This window comes from Sabethes cyaneus, chromosome 2, assembly GCF_943734655.1.
Source record: "Sabethes cyaneus chromosome 2, idSabCyanKW18_F2, whole genome shotgun sequence".
Lineage (NCBI taxonomy): Eukaryota > Metazoa > Arthropoda > Insecta > Diptera > Culicidae > Sabethes > Sabethes cyaneus.
The window spans coordinates 8,298,491-8,317,429 of record NC_071354.1 but is presented as its reverse complement, the minus strand read 5'-3'; the positions used below and the strand labels follow the sequence as shown (position 1 = coordinate 8,317,429).

Sequence of the window (18,939 nt, the reverse complement as noted above, 5' to 3'; positions counted from 1 at the left end):
CGTTCAAATGCGTTAGATAGTTTTCGACAAAATTTTTAGTCGTTTATGTCTCTTAAACGAACTTGAGCATGTGACCTAGTGTGTAATGAATAAAAACATTGTGTTTTTATCTACTGTAAAAGGAATTTCAACATTCTTACAAATTAAAAAGCCAATTAGAAAAGTGCCATTAAAACCGCAAACCGTGCTCATCCCTTGATGCTGGCAGTGAATCATCAACGCATATCCTGCTCGTTCGTATGGCGTGACAGACGGTGATGGGCGTACGACGCGAAGCCTCAACCTTCTTCACAGTACAATAAAAATCAAACAAATTAAGCCACAAGTCGTCGAGTGCCTCTCACCCGAAAAAGAAAAAAAACCGAAAAAATAATAAAAACTGAAAATAAAAACAAACGATCACGCTGACAATCGATCAATTCCCGCCGCCGTTCTTACCAGGCTCGATCGATTGGATCTCCCACTGTGCCCTCCTTCTTTCTGTGCGTATGAACGAGCAAAAACTGTGGTGGTGCTGCTGCTGGTCCTGGTGGTGGTATGACTGACTGCGGTAGGGCATTCGGTGCGGCACCTCCCTCGGTTCGGTTCGGTTCGTATACACCGACCAGAGGCAAAGCAACCAGAGAAAACCATAAAAATTATTTAGTGGATGAATTAAAATTATACACACACTCACTTCTGTGTAAAAGTGCTTAAACAAGAACGCAAAATCGAGGCTCCCGGCCTCGGCCGGCACTCCACTGCATTCCACTCCACTCCAGTCCAAACCAACTCACAGGAAGGACGGACGGAGTAAAACAGCGATAAACGTTGCATAGTGCAAAATTTATTGAAGAAACGTAGGCGTATGTAATTTGTAATTAATTATTAATGAGATGCATATGACGTCTGTTGGTAAGGAGAAATAATATTAAAAATGCTCTTTCCTTTCCACTCGCGACCGGGCAAAGTAAGCTGTTGTTACTGCTGCTGTTGCTGCTGTTGCTATAGTTGCACATGAACCGATAAATGCAATGCGAAGAAAGAATGTGTTTTGCGTTTTTTTTTGCTTCTTTCGAACCGAACCAGGGCGTTGCAGGCTGTTTGGCTGCTGGCCTTCTATGTGCGCTCCGGATCGTCATCAGGAAGCCCGATCTTCACCGCTGCTGTTGAAAATGATCTCGCGTTCCGAACCGGGGGGGGAGGGGAAGGGTCGAAACCAATTATCGAAATGATCAGTTCGCAGTCGCAAATCAATAAATCAGTGCATGCCGGATGGACTTAACCGGCACCACTCAGTGAGGGATGAGTGAGGAAAGCCGGTTTCGTCGTGTAAGATGGCAGGCAGATTGCCGGGCAGTAGATCCTCACAGCAGAGGAGCGCATTAACATGCACCACACCGAATTACAACCAACACGGCATGTAGGGGAAAGCACAAAACTTCTGAACCGACGACGGTTCAGTTAAACGATGTAATCAATAACATCGTTTGAGACTGCCGGACGACGACCGAGCGACGGTGTGCAGCAGTAGCAGGGTAAACACGATCGAATCCGCTGAATCGCTAAAGAAACATATCCTTTCGTGATTAACTTTCGAATGTAACTAAATCACAGTCGGCGGTGTTCGAAGATTGTGTGAAAATTTTTAATTCAAACGTCAAACCAACAACCACCCGGTTGTTAATGGGTTCTTATAGATGATCAAAAAAAATCTGAAACAAGTCAACCGGTCAAAACACAACCCTCACACCCTGTGTTTTTATTTCTTTGAACCGAACTGCAGAACTTCCTATAGGTCCTGTTTTTCCTTGACAGCAAAAAAGAGCACAGGGCAGGAAAATACCGGTATCTCGGGTTAAGAAAAACAAACCCTTGCAAAAGTGACTGCAGTCGGTCCGGTCAAGGATCCAAGGAACCATTGAAGCCAAGCAGTAACCGCACTTTCCCCTCAAATGCACTCCATCCGTGCACACACACACACACACACAATCACTCACACTGCCGGACTGCCGGACTCAAACGAAGTAGGCCTGCTGCTCGAACTCGGACAGAGCAGCAGCAGCAGCAGCAAAGTTCAGACTACTCGAGTGGTAGGAACATGCACGTATCCTTTTTCACATTCCCCACAAAACCCGACGTCTTAATATGTAATGGTCAAAATTTATAATTCAAACATAATAGAAAATTTATATTTAAATTAAGTTTCACATCTTCTGACGGGCCCAAGGATGCTCCGGTCTCCGTGTACCGTACAACACACGCTCTCGAAATTCAATACACGACCGAGGAGAACTTGCATTATTAGCATCATCTGGAAGAAGGTTTGGTTTTTGCGTTCGTTCGAACCCCAGGCCCGGACCAGCCACCGCAAAGCGGGCAGCTGGTAGAGCGGTACAAGTACAAGGAAGGAGCGAAAGGTGGTTGGTTTCCGCCTCAGTCTCCTCGATGCGCCTATAAATAAGAGTAAATATTTTTCATTTATACAATAATAAGAGCAAGAATGAAACTAATATGCGGCATTGGATGCTTGCCTGGCCTGCCTGCCGGAGTATGCACTCCACTGCCTAGCTTAGAGAGGTGGCAGGAAAAGTTCAACTTCAACTTCAACTTTTCCGTGTTCGGTGCTGCTGGCTGGCAGGCAGGCAGGCGGGCAGGCAGACAAGCAAAGCAAGCAGCCTACTTCGGGGTCTTCTAATCGAACGGTCCCACCCCTCAGTTTTTCTCCTTTGTAGCTCTCCGCAAAACGTCAGCCAGGCCTGCTTTGACTTTCTTAGAGAATGCAAAAAGGGGAAGGGAGGAAACGTTTTCTGCAGCGAGTCGAAGACGGCAAAACACGCGGTGTGCAGTGAGGAACTGTGCTAGCAGGAAGCAATTGATTTATAATTAAGGCGGTGAATGTTATTCTATGCTTGGAAATTTTTGAATCACAAACTTTGTGCTGCTGGAAGCCTTTGAGTCGGCAACAGTAAGAGCAGCAATAATTACTGGGCTGTACGCAGGTAACGAAAGGTGCCTAATTAAGCTGTATTTTTAGCTTGTTTTCAACATTTAATGAGAAAATATCTAAACAATTTAATACATATTAAAGAGGCGATCCAGCCGCAGGCTGAAAGCCTTTAAAATAAAGAATTAAATCAAATCAAATTTAATACATTATTGTGAAACTAACAAACTCAATGATTTCCTTATGATTTTTTCCTTTAATCTTCATCATCTTTTATTCAAATTGCACTTCCACTTACATTCACATTTTACGTTTTACATTTTGAAACTGTGTTACATTAACTTTTTCAGATTTGACAATTTTTGTTACTTTTTTCACTAATACTTTCGACTTTATTTTTTAGTTTATTTACCTCTATCGACTTTTTTGGTATTTTATTTCCAACTCTTAGACCTTTTAAATGTCCCTACTCTTTCGCCTTTTTGACTTCAACTTTTTTCTTTTGCGTTTTATGTTTTGAATTTGTTTCACTTCTTTTTCAGTCCCTTCACATTAACCTCGACAGTTTAAACTTCTGATTTTAAAATTTAATTCTTTTTTTCTGATACTTTTGCTAGTTTTGACAATTTTTATTGTAACTTTATGCATTTCTTAAACATTTCTCACTTTCTTGTGAGTTTTTCAAGTTTTTTGACAACTTCAAATATTTTGAATTTTTTGAATCAAATTTTTCAACATTTCTAATTGTTCTTGGTATTGCAGAATCTATGTTTAGCTATTCTGATTTTTCTAATTTTTAAATGTTGTTCCATTTTTGAACTTCAGTCAATTTTATATTGACTGTTTCAACTTACTGACTTTTCAACACACTCAAGGCTTTTCTTCAAAAAAAATCATAAATCATCACCGGAAAAACTATTTAAAGTCCAAAACTCCTCGGAAAAAACCGCCCGAATTCAAAAATCACTGTAAAGAACCGCTTTAATTGGGATTTGTCAATTTTTCGTTCAAAAAATCGTCGTAAAAAACTCCGTTAATTAAAAAATTACAAAAATAAAACACGTTAAAGATACGTTGACAGATTAAAATCTTTGATTTTTTTTGTACCTTTTTTGTGACAATCTTAACTTTTTTGACACGTTCGGGGGAAGGCTCTCCCCGAACACCCGCGTTAAGAATTGCGATCGAACAGCTTCCTCTTCAGACATATCCAATATATTTGATAATTTTGTGTACCGTGAACGTACCATATTCCGCGCAGTTAAGACATTTTTATGATTCTTCCGCTATTCTAAGTATTCTGGATTTAAATTAACAACGTGGTTAGCAGCAACGTGTAGTGCTACGGTCTATAATATCTGGTAAAAAATATGGGAATTATAAGTCTACCAACAATTGAGTATATTTTGTAAACTCATCCACGGTGCCTGATTCTGCGCACTTTCTTGCCCATGTTCCTAATTCTGCGCATGTTTGCTCCTAATTCTGCGCACCCAAAAAGGTGAAAATAAATACTCCTGCCATGCTGTTTATGTCTTCATACGCTGAAAGCACACCAAAAAATCCAACATTAGCCATTACCATAATTAAATCCATGATCCGGCCTTCTTGTGCTGTCCGGGTGGTAAAGCAATATTGTTATCATTTTGATTGCCTCATTTTAAATATTTTATTCTCGATAACGTGAAAGGCGGGGTTTTCTGCATACTGAACATTACACTTTAGACTAATACTAAAAATTGTGTTTTCATATAGAAACCACTTCCCCACTCTGCCAGCCCCATGAGGTTGGACATTAAAAAAATAGAAGACATGGTTTGATGAATTGGCGCTCGTAGGTTCGGACCCCGAGACACAGCACAGGATGCCAATCAATGCAAGTTAAAGATTCTACTTGAATTTTCATGCCTCTATACCTCAGCCATTTGGGTGAGGTTGCGTATTCGTAGGATACATTACTGCGCATTACATTACACGAATAAAAAATCTGCGCATTATTGCATCGCATTTTTCTAAGGAAAGAAATGCATGCACTCACTCTTTTTGTCTAAAACATGACTAAAACTAATTATTCTTTCTAATTATGCTGGGTAATTTGATCATTGCAAAAAATTTCGATCATAAATTTGTTAGTTTTCTAGAAGGACAATCTTAGCGTAGGCGCTAACGACGTTGTTTTCTGACATATAAAATATTTTCAGTTTCACGTTAAATTATTTCGAAAAAAAAACAAAAAGATTTTTTTAATCGAGCAAAATAAATTGATTTTAGGCGTTTTTACTTTAAATTTAAACGTGAAAACCAAATCTATTCTTGCTTTTAACATATACGTTATTATTTTCCAAGCAAAAATCTATGAAAAAAGACAAAAACGAAAGAAAAAATTTTCGGCCCATTTTCGGAAATTCCGTTGTTGGAATTTTCATGTCTGTTTCGTGCTAGAAGCATTAACTCAACTCGTACACTTATTTTTCGAGTTTTTCAGGCTGTAGAACCCACAGACAATTGATTTTATGAAAAAAAAATTAACTTATATCCTACAAATTATTTTTTGCCCCCCCCATTTTTCAAGCCAATTTCCAAGGGGGGAGCACAGTTTTGAAATTATTTGCAATGGCTTAAATAAAAAATTACAAAAATAAACCGTGTTAAAGAAGATATGAGTGTATTTCGACAGATTTAACATTTGTAATTTTTGCCTCTTTTGTTTTTGTGACAATCTTAACTCTTCTGACATGTGCGGAGAAAGGCTTTCTCCGAATATCCGCGTTGAGAATCATCGTCGAACACCTTCCTTTTCTGACATATCCAATATATTTAATAATTTTGTATAGTTTGTTTTGTTCGTTTATTTGTTTTGTTAGTTTATTTGTTTTGTTTTTTATTTTTGATTTTTCGACTTTACGGCATTTAGAATTAACAACTTTTCGACATTGAGACTTTGAAATTTTTCTAATTTTCAGCTTTTTGGCTTACCGAGCTTTTGAGGTTTCGACTTTGGGGATTCTCGATTTTTCTACTTTTCAACTTTTCGGCTTTTCGAACTTTCGACTTCTCGATGTTTCGATTTTTCGACTTCTCGACTTTCCACTTTCCACTTTTCAACTTTCGACTTTTCGGCTTTTCGACTTTCGATTTTTCGACTTTCCGATTTTTCAATTTTTTGAATTTTCGGCTTTGGGACTTTCCGGCTTTTCAGCATTTCGGCTATACGACATTTCGACTTTGAAAATTTTGGGATTTTCAACTTCTTTGGCTATTCAAGCTTTCGAGTTTTCGACATTTCGGCTTCTCTACTTTTCAACTTTCCATTGTTTCAACTTTGGGACTTTTCGACTTTTCAACTTTTTGGCTTTTTGAGCTTTCGACTTTGAGACTTTCCAACTTTTCGGTTTTTAAACCATACATCTTTGCGTCTTTTCAGCATTTCAACTTTAGGACTTTTTGGCATTGGGACTTTGAAATTTTTGTAATTTTTAGCTTTTTGGCTTTTCGAGATTTCCAGTATTCGACTTTTTGGCTTCTCGACTTTTCGACTTTCGATATTTCGACTTTCTGATTTTTCGACTTTTCTACTTTTCGAACCTTCGACTTTTCATCATTTCAACTTTACGTCTTTTCGACTTTGGGACTTTGAAACTTTTCTAATTTTCAGCTTATTTCCAAATTTTCTTTTTCGATATGTCTAGTTCTTTATATTTTATTCTTTTTTTTTTAATTTTCGACAGACTGAGTAAGTCTGATTTATTGGACTGACGTTTTTTACAGTTTTAGACTTTTTCGAGTTTTTGGACTTTATTTTTGCTTTTTGTAACAACGAACAGCATAATTGTGGAAGGCTGGATGATGGAGTGGATTGCCAACCAGAGTCCTTAAGGTCCGAAACAATTATGTCAAGTTCTTCTTCTCACAAAAAATCACGTGGGTTAAAGCTGGTGCAGCGAAATTGATTATTACATGGAAGGATCCTAATACTGGAAGGAAAATCTCAAAACCCCGGAATGCGCACAAGTGTCTCTGCTTGTGGGTCCGCCTAATCCCTTTTGGTCCTTCTATAACAGCATTAGTGTGATATTCATTTGATAATCAAATTTGGATCTACTGTAAGTCTACCCACATACACTGGCATGTCCTTGAAATGATGGTGGATTTCCCCCTTACTACTTACTTTATTTTTGCTTTTTGTAATAATCCCAACTCTTCTCATTTCGAGTTTTAGCTTTTGTTTTTTGACTTTTGAATTTTAAATTTTAGCTTTTGACTTTCTACTATTCGAATTTCTAACTATTCATCTTTTAGATTTTTCGCATTTGGACTGTTCGACATTTCTCTTTCCAACTTTTCAAATTTCAGCTCTTTGACTTTCAGGCTTTTTGACTTTTCGATATTTCAATTTTAATTTTCAGTGTTTTGGCTTTTCGAGCTTTCGAGTTGTCAATTTTGGGACTTCTCAACTTTTCGACTTTTTGATCTTTCGACTTCTCGACTCCACTTTTCAAATTTCGGCTTTTCGGTTTCTCGACTTTCCTCTTTCGATTGTACGACTTTCAGATTTTTGGAATTTTCAACTTTGGAACTTTTTGACTTTTCGAGCTTTCGACTTCGGGGCTTCTCGGCTTTTCGTCTTTGTAACTTTTTGGTTTGTCGACTTTTTGACTTTGTGACTTTCAACTTCTCGAGTTTTCGACTTTCCACTTTTCGATTTTTCGACCTCTCGTCTTTTTCTTCAATTTCTCGACTTTGCACTTTTCAACTTTCCGACTTCTCGATTTTCCACTTTTCGGCATTCCAACCTTTTAAATTTTCGATTTTGAAACTATTACCCTTTTCAACATTTTTTCAACTTTTTAGCTTTTCGACTTCTCGGCTATTCGACTTTTCGTCTTCTCGTCTTTCGATTTTCCAATTTACGACTTTTCGACTTTCGACTGTCTACTTTTCGACTTCTCGACACTCATTCTCATTTTTCAAATTTCGTTTCTTTTGAGCTGTTTGATCTATCAACTAGTTTTGCTTTTTGTTTTATTTACTTACAGGTTTTTATTTTCGTCGACTTTAATAACTTTTTAGTTAAAAGCTTCTTTTTCAGTCATTGTACTTTCCATACTTTTTTCAACTTAACAAGTTAAACTTTCAATTTTTCCTTTTGACCCTAGTTTTATTGATAAACGAAACTCTTCTGATTGTTTCGATTTATTTCCTTTTCTTTTTTGAATTACTTGATTTTAGTTAACGTTTTCAAAGTTAGTTTTGACTGTTTTCTGCTATTTTAAAATCTCTCTTTTTCTAGATTTTTTTCTATATAACTTTTTTTTTGCTTTATCAAAAAATGTTACTTTTCTCAAGTTTTTCTTTCGACCTCTTCCGACATCATGGATTTTATTCTCAAATTTCCTTTTTCGCTATTTCTAATCTTTGCTTTTTGTAACAATCCCAACTAAAATGTCCGATATTTTGAGTTTGACTATTCATAGAGTTAAACTCTTAAATTTTGATTTTTGTCAACCATTCCATTTTTCTAATTTAGGCCTGTTCGTCATTTCAACAATTTTTTCCAAACTTTTCGTCTTTCAATTCTAATTTTCAACTTTTCGTTTTAGCTTTTGGATATTCCAACATTCTTTTTTTTTCGATTTTTCGGCCAATCGGTTCAGTTTTGAATTTTTCGTCTTTTATCCTTTCCTGTTTTGGGTTTTCATCTTACAATTTTCGGGTTTCGATTTTTAACTTGCGACTATGGACGCCGTCAAATACCGACTTCTCCACTATCGACTTTACTTCTTTTCGACTTGTCAGCATTTTGACTATCGAACTTTTCAATTTGTTCACTTTCAAAGTTTTTAACTTTTAGAATTTTTCCCTTTTTAGCTTTTGAACTTTTCAGCATTTCGAATTAACTAACTACTATTAATTAACTAAACTACGAATTCGACTATTCTTATTCTCGACTTGTCAAGGCTATTAATACTTCTTGCATTTTCGACTTTTAGATTCCCCGATTATTCGACCTTTTGATTATTTTGATTTGAAGGCTTTCTCCGAACGCCCGCATTTTGTGTAATTTGTTTTGTTTCTTTGATTTCCGATTTTTCGACTTTTCAGTACTTGGACTTAACGACTTTTCGACATTAGGACGCTGGAACTTTTCGACTTTTCGGCTTCTCGAGCTTTCAATTTTGGGGTTTCTCGACTTTTTGGTTTTTGGACTTTATGACTCTTCCACTTTGCGATTATTCAGCATTTCGACTTTAACTTTGCGACTTCTTGACTTTTAGATTTTTCGACTTATCGACTTTTCGACTTTCCGACTTTTCGACTTAGGGATTTTCCGTCTTTTCAGCATTTCGACTATACGGCCTTTCGACTTTGGAAATTTTCAAGTTTTTGGCTTTTCGAGCTTTCAAGTTTTCGGCTTCTCGACTTTTCGATTTTCCGACTTATCAGCTTTTCGGCTTTTCGCGCTTTCGACTTTGGCGCTTCTCGATTTTTCGGTTTTTCGACTTTACGACTCTTCGACTTTGCGACTATTCAGACTTTACGACTCGGCGACTTCTCGCTTTTTCGATTGTTCGATTTCTCGACTTCCCGCTTGTCAACTATCGACTTTTCGGCTTCTCGACTTTTCGACCTTCGATTTTCCGAATATTCAACTTTTCGTATTTTCGACTTTGGGACTTTCCGACTTTTCAGTATTTCGACTAGACTACCTTTCGTCTTTGGGACTTTTGGCCTTTTCAACTTTTTGGCTTTTCAAGCTTTCGAGTTTTCGACTTATAAACTTTTCTGCTTTCGAGAAGCGCCAAATTCTCGACTTTTCGGTTTTTCAACTTCTGATTAATCGACTTTCCGACTTTTCGACTTTTCAACTTTTTGGCTTTTCGAGCTTTGGACTTTGACTTTTCGATCAGATGCCCCAATTTCGACTTTTCGACTTCTCGACATTGAGATTTTGAAACTTTTCTAATTTTCAGCATTTTGGCTTTTCGTTTTTTTTTTCGATTTTCAGTTTTTTGACTTTGCGATCTCGCAACTTTTCGACTTTCCAATTTTCGAACTTCTCGACCTTTCGAATTTTCAACTTTTTAACATTTCGGCTATGCGACTTGTCGAACTTGGGATTTTGGTACTTTTCGACTTTCCGACTTTTCAACATTTCGAATTTTCGACTATTCAGCATTTCGACTATACAACTTTTCGACTTTGGGACTTTGGAACTTTTCGGCTTTTCGAGTTTTCGACTTTGAGGCATCTCGACTTTTCGTCTTTTCAACTTTACGACACTGGGACTTTGCAACTATTCTAATTTTTAGCTTTTTGGGTTTTCGACTTTAGAGCTTCTCGACCCTCCACCTTCCACCTTTCGACTTCTCGATTTTTCAACTTTTCGACTTTGGGACATTCCGGCTTTTCGGCATTTCGACTATACGATTTTTCTGTTTCTCGACTTTACGACTTTGGAACTTTTTGATTTTCGACTTTGGTACTTATCGAATTTTCAGCTTTATGACTGTTCGAGCTTTCGACTTTTCGGTTTTTCGACTTTGCGCCTTTTCAGCATTTCGGCTTTACGACTTTTCGACATTTGGATTTCGCTTTCTGCCTTTCGAGTTTTCGACATTGGGATTTCTCAATTTTTCGTTTTTTGGACTTTTGGGCTTTTTGGCTTTGCAATCTCGCAACTTTTCGAATTTCCACTTTTCGGCTTCTCGACGTTCTACTTTTCAAATTTCGGCTTCTCGACTTTTCGGCTTTCAATTTTTCGACTTTCCGATTTTTCGACTTTTCAACTTTTTGAATTTTTGACTTTGGGATTTTTCGACTTTGCAACTTTTCGGCTTTTAGAGCTTTCTACTTTAAGGCTTTTCGATTTTCGTCTTTTCAACTTTTCGGTTTTTCGACTTTGTAACTTTGCGACTTTCGACTTCTCGACTTTCCACTCTTTGACCGTTCGTCATTGCGATTTTTCGACTTTGAGATTAGGCTATTACAAATATTTTAAAAAGTTTTTGTCCCTCCGATGCTGGGCTACTGAAAGGGGGGGGGGCGTAAAAAAACAAAGAGAATTTTTTAATCGAGCAAAAGAAATATGAATTTTAGGCACTTAAAGTTTAAACGTTAAAACCAAATCTATTCTTGCTTTTGATAAATACGTTGTTATTTTTCATGTAAAAATCTACGAACAAAAAGACAAAAACGAAAGAAATTTTTTTTGGCCGAGTTTCGAAAATTCCACTGTTCAAACTTCCATTTCTGTTTCATGCTAGAAGCATTAACTCAACTCGTACACTCATTTTTCGAGTTTTTCAAGCTGTAGAGTCCACAGAAAATTGGTTTTATAGAAAAAAAATTAACTCGTATCCTACAAATCATTTTTTTTGCCCCCCGATTTTTAAAGCCAATTTCCAAGCGGGAGTTGACAAGAACTTTAAAAATAATTTGCAATGGCCTTATTGGACTTTTCAGCATTTCGACTTTACGACTTTTCAACTTTTTGGATTTTCGAGCTTTCGACTTTTTGACTTTGGAGTTTCTCGACTTTCGAGTTGGCGACCTCACCACTTTCCGAATTTTCGACTTTGCGACCTCGCAAGCTTTCGGTTTTTTAACGTTCCACTTTTCGACTTTTTAACTTTTTGACTTTCAACTGTCTACTTTTCGACTTTTCGACTTCTCGACTGTTTGACTTATCGGATTTTCGACCTTTTAGCGTTACAACTTTTTAACTTTTTGACTTTTCTTGTTTCGACCTTTAAACTTTTCAAATTTTCAACTTTTCAATCGTTCAACTTTTTTGCGTTTGGTTTTATTTGAGTACAAGTTTTTGCTTTTGTTAACTTCAATATAACTTGTTGGTTGAAAGTTTCTTTTTCAGTTGCTGCATTTTCCTAACTTTATTCAGTTTAACAATTTAAACTTCTAATTTTTAATTTTAATTTGATCTATTTAGTTTTTTTCCTTTTTGACTCACTTGATTTTATTTAACTGTTCAAAATTTCGTACTTTTATGCTAGTTTTGACTGTTTTCTACTATTTTGAAATCCTTTCTTTTGAGTTATACTTACTTTTTTTATTTTATTATTTATACATTTATATTATTATACGCTTTTTTGCTAATTCTAAAATTTCCTTTTTCGTTATTTCTAATTCTTTACATTTTATCCCTTGTTTGAATTTTCGACAGACTGAGTAAGTCCGACTTATTGGACTGACATTTTTTACATTTTTAGACTTTTTAGAGTTTTTGGACGTTAGTTTTGCTTCTGTAACAATCCCCACTCTTCTAACATGTTCGATATTTCGCATTTTTACTATTGATTTTTAACTTTTGATTTAAGAAATTTGACTGTTAACTTTTGACTCTTAAATTTTAGTTTTTGACTTTCAACTATTCGAATTTCTAACTGTTCAAATTTTTAATTTTTCGCCTTTGGACTGTTCGATACTTTTCTTCTCGATTGATGAACTTTCAATTTTCGATTATCTGCATTCCGAAGTTCAATTTGCCGACTTTTTGACTATTCGATATTACGTTCTTTTCGCGACTTTTCGGCTATTCGATCTATATCATGTCAAGTTTTGGGTTTTTCGTCTTTCAACTTTCTGTTGTCGATTTTTAACTTCCAACTATGAGCTTCAAACCATCAACTTTCGGCTTTACGACTTTTCAACTTTTCGAGTTTACGACTTTCGATTTGTGGCTTTTTGACTTTCAACTTTTCAGATTTTTAGTTTTTCGTTTCGTCGACTTTCAAACTTTTTAAATTTTAGAATTTTTTTCTTTTCGGCTTGCACGTGAATGCCCGCCCAGTTAGTTCCGTGGGACGATGCTAGCCTTAACAAGTCAGTTGTCGTATGTTCGAGTCTCGACTGGTCGGTACCGCTATAGAGTCAATGGGATCTTTGCACTAATAAAACTTATAACCGGCTGCGTAGTCTGTTGATAAACAAGGGCCAAGTTCTTAAGGACGTTTGTACCCATTACTTTGCTTTGATTTTATTCCTTTTCGGCTTTTTGACTTTTCGACATTTCTAAACTACGAGTCATTGACTTTTCGACTATTCAATTTCTCTATTTTTCGACTTATCAATATTTTGACTTTCGAATTTTCAAACAATTCCACTTTTCGACTTTTCGGACGCCTTATAAACTTGAACTTTGCAACTCTTCGACTTCACAACTTTCGATTTTTGTCTTTTCGTCTTTAGTTTTTTTCGATTCTCAGGTTTATCGTCGTTTGACTGTTATATTTTTCGACTTCTCGATTAACGATTTGTAGTCTTTAAGTTTTACTTTTCAATTTTGACTTTTGATTGCTGATTTTCAACTTTCGACTTTTGAGTTTAGAGTTTAGACTTTTGACCTTTGACTTCTGACTTCCGACTCTTGACTTTTGACTTGACTTTAGACTTTTAACTTTTAACTTTTGGCTTTCGACTCTCAAACTTTTGTACCTCTCGCCTGTTTGACTTTTCAGCTTTTCGACAAAAAAAACTTTGACCTGTTTGACTGAAAATTTTCAGAAGAAGTCGAGAAGTCGAAAAATTAAAGCCAAGTAATCGACACCACTTCGGTTTTTTGACGTGTTGCCCTTTCGACTTTTCAGCTGTCCGGCTTTTACACTTTATAATTTCTGCTTTTCAATCTTTCTACTTATGCCTTTTAGATTCTTAAACTTGTTTATCCAAAAAAGTGACTTCGACCATTCGAATTTTTAGCTATTCGACCTTTCAACCTTGTTACTTCCGTCTTATTCATTCTCAAAAGCTTATACTTATCGTCGTTTTGATATTTCGACGTTTAGACTTCTGGATTTTCATCTTTTCGGCCTTCGACTTTTCCGCTTTTCGACCTTCCGGTTTTCGCCTTTTCGATTCTAAGACTTTTAGGTTTTCGAATTTTCAAGCTTTCTGACTTTCGTTATTTCGATTCTTAGACTTTTGTGCTTTGGACGTCTTTGACTTTTAACTTTTCCACCATTCGATTTTTCCGTTTTTCGACTTTTCGACTTTTCGAATTCTGGATTTCACGACCATTGTTTCGATTTTCATCTTTTAGATTCGCTGACTTTTCGAATTTTTTGATTCTCGAACTGCGAACTTTCGACTTTCGCCTTTTCTCTCTGCAAAATTTTGTACCTTTTAGCTCTTTGACTTCCCGGTTTTCTGACTTTTCAACTTTTCGACTTTTAAACTTTCCGACTTCAGCTTTTAATGTTTCCTCAATCTGTTGCCTTTTCGATTCTCAAACTTTCGTTTATCCAAAAAAACAATTTCTATTATTCGACTTTTCAACCTTGTTACTTCCGTCTTGTCGTTTCTCAAACTCTTGTACTTATCGCCTTTTTGACATTCCCATTTTTTCACTTTTCGACGTTTCAAATTCTGGATTTTTGTCTTTTCGACCTTCGATTTTCCGACTTTTCGACCTTCCGTTTTTCGCCATGTCGATTCTAAGACGTTTCAATGTCTTTTTGACTTTCGAATTTTTCAACTTTCGAACATGCGTTTTTTCGACATTTCGATTCTCACTTTATCGGCTCAGAAACTTCGTCTTTTCGAATTTTTCATTATCGAACTTTTCTGCTTTCGAACTTTCGACTTACGCCTTCTCTGTCCTCAGATTTTTGTACTTTTTGACTCTTCGGATTTACGACTTCTTGGCTTTTCTACATTTTAACTTTTCGACTTTTGAATTTAAACTTTGACTATTCAACCTTTTTACTTGGCATTTTCGATTCTCAATTTTGCATTTATCCAAAACGGCGATTTCTACTATTCGAACTTTTAACTATACGGCTTTTTAAACTTGTTTTTTTCGTCTTGTCGATTCCCAAACTTTTGTACTTATCGCCTGTTTAATTTTTCAGCTTTTCGTCTTGTTGACTCACTTTCCGACTTTCCGGTTTCGCGACTTTTGTATTCTTCGACTTTTCAATATTTCGACCTTCTATTTTTCGACGTTTCGACCTTTCAGTTTTCGTCTTTTCGATTCTTTTCGATTTCTACTTTCGGACTATCACCTTTTCGATTCTTAGTTTTTTGTACTTTTTAGCTCCGTGACTTTTCAACTTTTCGACTTTTCAATTTCTCAACTTCACAACCTTCGTCTTTTCGACATTTTGATTTTCTCCTTTTGGATTCTCAGATTTCTGATCTTTTCGAACTTTTCTAATTTCGGACTTTCTTCTTTTCCATCCTCAGCACTTTTTGCCTTTTTTCGACTTTTCGGCTTTTTGACTTTTAATTTTTGCTTCTTTTCGGCATTTCTATTCGACTTCGACTATTCACCTTTGTACTTTTGTCTTTTAGATTCTCAAACTTTCGTTTATCCAAAAACGCGATTTCTACTATTCGAACATTTCGACTTTACGACTTTGCGACTTCTCGACTTTCCACTTTTCGGCTTTCGATTTTTCGACTTTTCAACTTTTCGAATATTCGACTTTTCTGCATTTTAACTATACGACTTTGGGAACTTTTCGACTTTAGGGCTTTGGAACTTTTCGACTTTTCAACTTCACGGCTTTTGGAGCTTTCGAATTTTCGACTTAAGGGATTCTTGTTTTTTCGACTTTTTGACTTTGCGATTTCGCAACTTTTCGACTTTCCAACTTTTCGAATTTTCGACCTTGGGACTTCTCGAATTTTCACCATTTCGGCTTTACGACTTTTCAATTTTTGATTTTTCGACATTCCGACTTTTCAAGTTTTCGATTTTGAGGCTTCTCGACTTTTCGGTTTTTCGACTTTGCTTCTTTTTTTCTAATTTTCAGCTTTTTGTCTTTTCGAGTTTTCGATATTTTGGCTTTTTGACTGCGAATTTTCGACTTTAGGATTCTCCGACATTTCAGTATTTTAACTACACGACTTTTCGACTTTGGAGCATTTCGACTGTTCAACTTTTCGAGTTTTCGACTTTTCGTTTTCTCGACTTTACGGCTTTTCGACCTTGGAACTTTTACTTTTCAACTGACGACGACGACGACCACGACGACTTTTACCTTTTAGAATTTCAAACTTTCGTTTATCCGAAAAGGCTCTTTTCAACCTGGTTTCTTTTGCTTTTTCGATTCTCATACTTTTGTACTTGTCTTTTAATCTTTTCGATTTTTTAATTTTTCGACGTTTCGACTTCTTTACTTTCGACCTTTTTCAAACTTTTCTTTTCTACTTATCGCCTTTTTCAATTTTCGATTCATTGACTTTTCCACGTTTCAATTTTTCATCAGCATTTTAACCATTCCAAAAAGCAAAGCCATGGGTATAAACGTCCTGTTAAGAACTTGACCCTTCTTTATCGACAGACTTCACAACCGGCTATTAGAGTTCAAGTGCTACGGTTCTATAGCTGACTCTATAGCAGCACCTCCCAACCGGGATTCGAACATACGACGACTGGTTCGTTAGCATCGACAGCATCGTACCCCGAAGCAAACTGGGCGGCCACTTTGACCAGTTTGGTTTTGACACTTTGATTCTCAAAATTTTGTTTATCGTCTCATTAACTTTTCGATTTTTCGACTTCTTGAAGACATTTCGGCTTCTCAACTGTTCAATCAACTGACTTTTCGATCTCTCGATTTTCGACCTGTAATGTTAACTGTCTTTTGACCTATGAATTTTCACTGTTTTCTTTTTACTGTTTACTTTTTACTTTTTACTTTTTACTTTTTACTTTTTACTTTTTACTTTTTACTTTTTACTTTTTACTTTTTACTTTTTACTTTTTACTTTTTACTTTTTACTTTTTACTTTTTACTTTTTACTTTTTACTTTCCACTTTTCACTTTTTACTTTTTACTTTTTCCTTTTTACTTTTTGCTTTTTGCTTTTTACTTTTTACTTTTTACTTTTTACTTTTTACTTTTTACTTTTTACTTTTTACTTTTTACTTTTTACTTTTTACTTTTTACTTTTTACTTTTTACTTTTTACTTTTTACTTTTTACTTTTTACTTTTTACTTTTTACTTTTTACTTTTTACTTTTTACTTTTTACTTTTTACTTTTTACTTTTACTTTTTACTTTTTACTTTTTACTTTTTACTTTTTACTTTTTACTTTTTACTTTTTACTTTTTACTTTTTACTTTTTACTTTTTACTTTTAACTTTTTACCTTTTGCCTTTTTCCAGCCATCATTTTCCAATTTTCTTCGGTCCTGGTCAATAACGGAGTATGCTTATGCTTATGCTTTATATTTTACCTTTTACTTTTTACTTTTCTATCCCTTCTTGTCAATATATCTTGAAATTAATCCCCCAGCATATTTAATAATCAGCGCTGACTCATAATCACGTCCAAAGTGCTTAAAATTCCAGTACAAAAATCGATTTCAATGCAACAACCGTTCGTTTAGCTCGGCCCTCGCTTTCTTAAAATTTCAAAACCCCCAGTCAAGCCGGGCGGTGTACCGATCGACGGGATCGAACGCCACCGCGCGTTGCTGCTACTGCTGCTGTTGCTGCTGGGCATATCGATACACACTCATTGATTGACGACAATTGCCTTTAATTGAACGCCAGAAATCATATTAATGTTCTCAATCATGTTCCCTTCCCTCCGTCGCGTCGCGTCCCGTCGTCGAAGCCGCGCCTATCGGTGCCTGCCAGCAGTGGCCGAAGTGAACCGCGACGACAAACTGGACGGCTGCAAAACTGGTCCCTTTATGCATGCGTGTATAGTGGCCGGCCGTAGCCGCGCCGGGCCGCGAGGAAAAAATAAACAAATTCTTGTCCAACTGTCACGTATCCGTTAGAGTATCTGCCAGTATGCAGCACGTCTTTCACTAGCCAGCAAACCCACACGTGTGACTGTGTGTGTGAGTGAACAGCGTTCGTTAAGTATTGCACATGGACATTTTCCTTTTTACAACGAACGCAATCATTAATATAAATCAAGCATTGATTTATAATTATACCCTTATTTTGCTCGTTTGGCTCGAAGTAGGCTTCGCCCCGATAACCATAGTTGCTACCAACACATACGCGCAAAGTAAAGGCAGCAGTACGAACAGACGAACGGCTCACTCGGATCCACGAGGAATTATAATCTCCCAACAAATTGAAATTATTGTGCATAAATTATATCGATACCTGGTTCGGTGACTAGCGAGGCAGTTTACGCCGAACACCTTCAAGACTGGTCCCATTTAATATGTATTATTTCTCCTGGGCAAATACCTTAGCGTGAAACAGTAGCAACAATTCGATTTGTACTCGGATAATTTGCATAGAAATATTCGGTTAGGAATGCGAACTCCGTGTTAGATTCGATATAAAACAACGACAAAGTGTGCCATGCCTCGGCGACGACGACGACGACGACGACGACGGTATCAATTACGAATCAATTCAATGTGGAATAAGAAAAAAAACTTACCTCAATCTTGAAGCTCGTTGCGCGATGCTCCCTCAGGTCGCCCTTTTCCACGACCAGCCCCGCGGCCGAGTAATGGGATGCAATCGAGTGGGCGTATTCTAGTTCTTTTCGGACGTTGCTGCTGCTGCTGCTCGTGCTGCTGAAATCATGTCCTGCCACCTCACAGGGCATGCTGATCCCGAGCATTCCACACAATTTGCTATTGTTGTTGATGGCTATGCTGCTGCTGCTGCAGCTGCTGTTGATGCCCCCGTTGCCACCGCCGCCGCCGACGCTATTATTGTTCTCCAGTAAAAGTGTGTCTAGCAGTGCTGCTGTCGCGGCTGCTGCTGCTGCGGCTGCGGCTGCTGCCGCCGAGGACGGCCCTGTTGCTGACGATGCTGCTGAAGGTGACGATGGTGATGGAGATGGCAGAGTCCCTTCCGCCATATTCCGCCGGACTCCGGAGGACACTCAACAACGGCAACAACCAGAACAACAACAACAACAACGACGACGACGACAACACGAACCAAAACAACTGCAACCATGCATGGTGCGTTCGTGTTTTGGAATGTTTTTGCTTTCGCAGCCCCGGACTACTTGGATGTGCCGGCGACAGGGTTCGGTTGAGCTATCTATCTCTCTATCGTTGT

General features: G+C 37.0%; 1 protein-coding gene across 1 annotated transcript in view; it reads right to left on the bottom strand.

Moving 5' to 3' along the window:
- The window catches only part of LOC128733595 (protein couch potato-like), a 31,265-nt gene extending 12,532 nt beyond the window's left edge, over positions 1 to 18,733 (bottom strand). The window contains exon 1 of the mRNA XM_053827305.1: positions 18,305 to 18,733. Coding sequence (XP_053683280.1) covers positions 18,305 to 18,733 — 429 coding nt within the window. The remainder of the gene's footprint in view (positions 1 to 18,304) is intronic.
- Between the last annotated feature and the right edge of the window lie 206 nt (positions 18,734 to 18,939).